Genomic DNA, 5,311 nt, shown 5'->3' with positions numbered 1-5,311 from the left:
TTGAATTATACTGCTTATTTTGTAAAAGCGGTTCCACAGAATTTACCGAATATTACATAATTTAAAAATATTTGACTTTAATTTTGATTTTGTTTAAGAATCGCACCGTCATTGTGCTATTCCGGAGTAAATAAATGGAAAGCTCCCGAGACATTAGTAGAAACCAAAAGAAGAAGAAAAAGAAGTCGGAAGGCATCTATTATATTTGACATTTGACAGTAATTTGTTGAATGTTTGACAATAATTTTATATTTATTTCTGACTAACGGGATTAATAGAATGTGTGGCAAGTTATAAAGCTAACAGTTTGGAAATTATTTTAGCCATTTCTGTGACATGTCATAAATTGTAAAACTGAATATAGTATATCATCAGTTTTTATTCAAGAAGCGGCTTAAGCATGTGCGCCGATTTTTACATACGTTACTACGTGGGCCATAAAGGAAAGTTTGGCCACGAATTTTTGGAATTCGAATTCCGACCAGACGGCAAGTTGCGATATGCTAACAATTCAAATTACAAGAATGACACGATGATCAGGAAGGAAGTGTACGTCCACCAGTGTGTCATGGAGGAACTGAAGCGTATCATTATAGATTCCGAAATAATGCAAGAGGACGACTCGCTGTGGCCGCCTCCTGACCGTATCGGGAGGCAGGAGTTGGAGATCGTAATCAAGGACGAACATATATCGTTCACCACCTCGAAAACAGGTTCCCTGGTAGACGTTAGCCAGTCCAAAGATCCTGAAGGTTTGAGATGTTTCTACTACCTCGTGCAAGATTTAAAGTGTTTGGTGTTTTCTCTAATTGGACTACATTTTAAAATTAAGCCTATATAATCTATGTATGTAATTATTGTATTTAATTATATTTTGTACTACTTAATAAATGATAAAACACCATTTATGTATTAATATTTAGTAAACTCGTAAAGTTCTATATTATATGCAATGCCATAGGTTTCATGAACATAAATTTAATTGGTTATTAGCTGTTCTAATCACTGATAATTGTAAACAATTTTGAAATAAAAGAATTGTAGAAAAATTTAATTCATATAATTTACCAACTTGAATATATTTATACAATCTTTAAAGTTATGGCCTAAAATTCATAATTTATATATCGTAATCGTCTTGATGGTACAGTTCAGACAATAATCGGTATACATAAGATGGAGCGTTTCCTCCCCTAAAAAAAAAGTATTAATCACAGGAAATATTGCATTTAATATACCTACTGATGAGATATGAAGAGAGTGACGAGTTCAGGGGGAACATAATCAAATACGGGATTATAAACTTCGATTTTATTCAGTAATTGTCCACTAGAATAAGGTATGACATCGGCAGGAGACGCACAAACGTTAAATGCGCTGCGGTCATGTGAAGCGACATAGATCGGTGTAAATTTGTACATATTTGACAGCACCATTACCTGTTTATAAATTCAAATAAAGTTTACAGTTAACTAACAGCAAAACTGAGTGTTTGTGTAAAATAACTCAACGATTTCAAAGTTTTCAAAATCAATTACTTACTGGGACAGAATAATGCTTAGCAGCTAAGGCAACAGCGTAAATACCACTTGCCGCACGCAAGCCACCATTCGCCAAAACTGTATGAGTTCCAATGATGACTTTATTAACTCGAGACATCATGGCAAAGACTGCAGTATCGGGGATTACCGTCGTCTTTATGTTGCTTTTCGCTAGACTTGCTGCCATTGCATGGCCCTAAAAAAAAGATAATTCGGTGACTAAATATGTTATTAGAGCAGTTTTTATTAAATTACATAATAAAAAGGTGCTCCTTCAACTACGATAACACTAAAGTCCCTCTTCATAGCAGCAGACTTTAGAAATCTCTCCACAGTGTTAGATTTTCCAACTGTAAGTATTATTTCATTTGTATGAATGTGTTCCAGGGCTTGTGCTGCTATGTTGTCAGTACTGAAAAATATTAATACAATTTATGATCGTCATACCCTGCTTTAAGGTGCCAATTTTTTTATAAAGATAATAATAAATACCTCGATTCTACTTCGACTTTATACTCGGTTAAGTGATCCAATAAGCTAGATTTAAGGTTACCCAAAGATTCTGAATAATCTAATATATTATTCGGGTTAGCGGTTACCAGCTGATGCAACGACTGACCCTCTCCTTTTTTCTGAAATATAAATACATAAGAAATATTTAACCCTTTCGCCACTAAAGGGCATATATGTCCCACGGCATTTTAGGTTTCAAAAATACGGTAGAAGTTTTTTTTGAAAATACTATAATACTTTTATAGGCCCTCAGAACAAGTTTATTCAATATTCTCTTTTTAGCTTGGTTTTAGCTTTTTATCTTTTAAGACTGGTGTTAATAAGGTGGACTGATGTGTACGCGAATATATACCTAGTACTAGCAGCACGGTTGGAACAGTTTGAATAGGGATTTATAATGCATTGGTATGCTTGCAGTGTTTTTTAAAATTTCCTTGGGACATATATAACCCAATAGTATTTTTAAAGCAGAAAAAATTATATTGTAGCCGTAGCGAAAGGGTTAACAAAACTGAGTTTAGTGTACCTTTGAAGCAGCTTCGTACTCTTCCCTAATAATTTTTAAAACATGCCTCATTATGTTCACAGCAGTAGCCTCTTGTGGAAGATTTTCCGTAATGTATTTTATCCAAATTTTTACCAGCGCCATAAGTTCCCTAAAAATCTCGTATAAGGCATACATTTATCACAACTTTAAGTAATTACCTAGCACTTCTCCACTGTCCATGAGAGATTAATTTCTCCAAGAGCTCCTCAGACCTCAAAGCAATATCGTAGGAATTGAATAACTTCCTAAAAGTAGGTTTATGTATTTCTTTTGATTTAGAAGGTTGAAAACTCACTTATGTCTTATGTCGCTAACCAATTTTATGACATCTGATAAGTCCTCGTGTTCAGGCATTTTTATTGTTATTTTATTTATTATACAGTTTTCTTGGTTATGTTAAAACATATGGACAAGGACAAGTGACAGTTGTTTGACAGTTTGACACCAAGACATGGGGGTTTACGAAATTTTATAAGAAACTCAGATTAATTGATCTGTCTTTGTTACTCTTGTGGTTTTAGAGAGAGAGAATGGTATGTCTAGATTACTATGACTTTTAATTTTCGTAAATCCTTTAATAGTTGTATTTCATTCATTTGATTTTAGCTATTCTGTTCGATAAAGTAACATTAATCAATTCGGGCAAATCAAATACACCTGTTGGCGTATTCGATTGTCGTAAATGTTTACAGATTTTTTTTCCACTCGAGTTGCCCAATCTTGCAGTTATCTGCAAATTTCTTTGGATTAGGTAAGGTTAAGGTAATTCGATGTTTTAACACTAGATGGCTCATGCTCAGCTAATATAAATTACACCGACTTATAATTCTATGCTTACCTACCGTTGCGCGTTGTATTGCGTCCGATATATTTTTATATTGTGTTAATAGGTTTTTGGAGCTATTGTAGAACAACGCGAATCATTATAGGAGGTATACCTGTATTATTCATCGTCATTTTATTTTTATTACAAGAGTATGTTTGATATAAAAAAAGGGACCACGTTTTTTCCTTTAATACAAATATCTAATGAGAAATATTTATTAAATTTAAGTTTTACAATCGTATGGAATATAACAAGATATAATCGAATTTATGTTTTAAAGCAGTAGCAGGCGTCTTTTGTATTTTGAGTAATCCAGGGTAAATGGTCATTAATGTAGGTGTATAGGGCTACTCCAGGCTTCAGGTTACACTCGTTTCTATCAGTAAGAACGCCTAAAACAAGAAAAAAAACGTCACGAACGCCTCGTTAGCTTCATAGTTTACCGAAATTTACATACCCACTAACTCGTATACCCCTTGACGAGTTCGAAACATTACAGGACCGCCACTGTCGACCTAAAAAAAGTTTGAGAAATAGTACCTTCACAGACTAGGAACAATAACGACTTACTCTACAGATGGGGCTGGGTAATCCAACTACACCAATGCAACCCTTATCGTTGCTCACTATCTGGGGATCTTCTACTGAGTTTATACATTCTGCTTTGCCCAGCACTGGTAGTCCTAATTTTCTGGGCCTGCATGACGCCGACGCTGGGCCCTGCTCTGTTTCTGTTTCAAACCAAGCAGACACTGTTGCCACCTGTCCTAAGTATTTAGTGTCTGGAAACAAATTTTTGAGGTTTTGGAATATGAATACAATTTTGAAGAAACTGGAATCTCCCATCTGGTCGTATCCCATTGTTGAGGAAATATCTCCCATATTGATTAATAGAAAACAATCGGGAAATTGACACATCCAGGAAAATAAAATATTAACTTACTTGGGGTAGCCAAACAGATCGGTGATACCCTTCTCTCGATCTTGACTGGTGTACTGAACTTCAAAAGAGCTATGTCATGAGCTCTGTCCGCCGGGCTGAAATCTGGATGTACGACGATTTTCTCCACGCTCATATTCGTCGAGGAGACGTCCGGGAAACACCTGTCGAACTGGCCGATGGTGACCTTGATATCAAGCGGAGTTAACCTAAAAAATGTTGGTGGTAAATATGCACAAATCTAGACAGCCAACTTAGAGGGTCGAATGTCTCTGTTGTTCCAGAAACAACAAACAATATTGGCTCGTCATGTCCACTCACAAATCAAGATTGTGCCCTCGTAAGGTAAGGCTAGAAGTTGTAAATAACAAAGGCACATTACTGGAATTTACAATATCCAGCTTAAGTATTGCCAGTAGTTTTATTGTCAAAAGGTGACGACTTGACACTTAAGAAGATTTTTGAAAATGCTGGTTTATATGGAACTTCTACATACAATTAATTTGTGACATCAAAATAAAAAATAAGGAGAATGAATCGTTATAAATATTCTTTGCAAAGGTGTATATGTCGGCCCGTTTTTTGTTGCTTTTTATTAGTCATTCTACGTTGCTTTTGAAAATAACTGGATGTCATAACATAAAGTTGTTATTCTCTTGTGAAACCAACGCCCATAAGCGATATACGAGGTGTGACTATAAAATAACGAGGCCGATGCTACTACAGACGAAGTACGCATGCGCGTAAGTCGTACGACCGACTGTGTAGCGTGAAGTCAATGTCAATGATTCTTTATCACGGTTTTTTAGTGGTTTAAGCGTTCCCAAGACGGCCAAAAAGACGTTGAAGATGACGTACGCCCGGGACGCCCTTCCACGTCAAAAACGGATAAAAATATTGAAAAAATCACCAATCTGATCCGATCTGACCGTCGTTTAACTATT

The 5,311-nt window shown here is 35.5% G+C and overlaps 3 protein-coding genes across 3 annotated transcripts; 1 reads left to right on the top strand and 2 right to left on the bottom strand.

Annotated features, from left to right (window-relative positions):
• The first annotated feature begins 209 nt into the window (after positions 1-209).
• Positions 210-901, top strand: LOC111692831 (protein mago nashi). Its single transcript, XM_023456957.1, has one exon. It carries the CDS (start codon positions 401-403, stop codon positions 839-841), a length of 441 nt encoding a protein of 146 aa, XP_023312725.1. The 5' UTR covers positions 210-400; the 3' UTR covers positions 842-901.
• A 144-nt stretch (positions 902-1,045) lies between these two features.
• LOC111691322 (translation initiation factor eIF-2B subunit beta-like) lies at positions 1,046-3,019 on the bottom strand. Its single transcript, XM_023456956.1, has 8 exons — positions 2,897-3,019; positions 2,760-2,846; positions 2,581-2,710; positions 2,034-2,173; positions 1,797-1,953; positions 1,543-1,737; positions 1,243-1,439; positions 1,046-1,193 (listed from the first exon to the last, which is right to left on the bottom strand). Exons 1-8 carry the CDS (start codon positions 2,953-2,955, stop codon positions 1,121-1,123), a joined length of 1,038 nt encoding a protein of 345 aa, XP_023312724.1. The 5' UTR covers positions 2,956-3,019; the 3' UTR covers positions 1,046-1,120.
• Positions 3,020-3,694: 675 nt separating this feature from the next.
• LOC108906077 (vitamin K-dependent protein C-like) lies at positions 3,695-4,576 on the bottom strand (the record flags this gene model as incomplete). The annotated part of the gene is made up of 4 exons (XM_023456955.1): positions 3,695-3,819; positions 3,885-3,942; positions 3,998-4,209; positions 4,371-4,576. Coding segments are annotated over 4 exons (601 nt in total), but the record flags the coding sequence as incomplete, so codon positions are not given.
• Positions 4,577-5,311: the final 735 nt, after the last annotated feature.

Source organism: Anoplophora glabripennis, unplaced genomic scaffold (genome assembly GCF_000390285.2).
Source record: "Anoplophora glabripennis isolate ALB-LARVAE unplaced genomic scaffold, Agla_2.0 scaffold3806, whole genome shotgun sequence".
Lineage (NCBI taxonomy): Eukaryota > Metazoa > Arthropoda > Insecta > Coleoptera > Cerambycidae > Anoplophora > Anoplophora glabripennis.
This window is presented reverse-complemented; position numbering and strand designations above follow the sequence as displayed.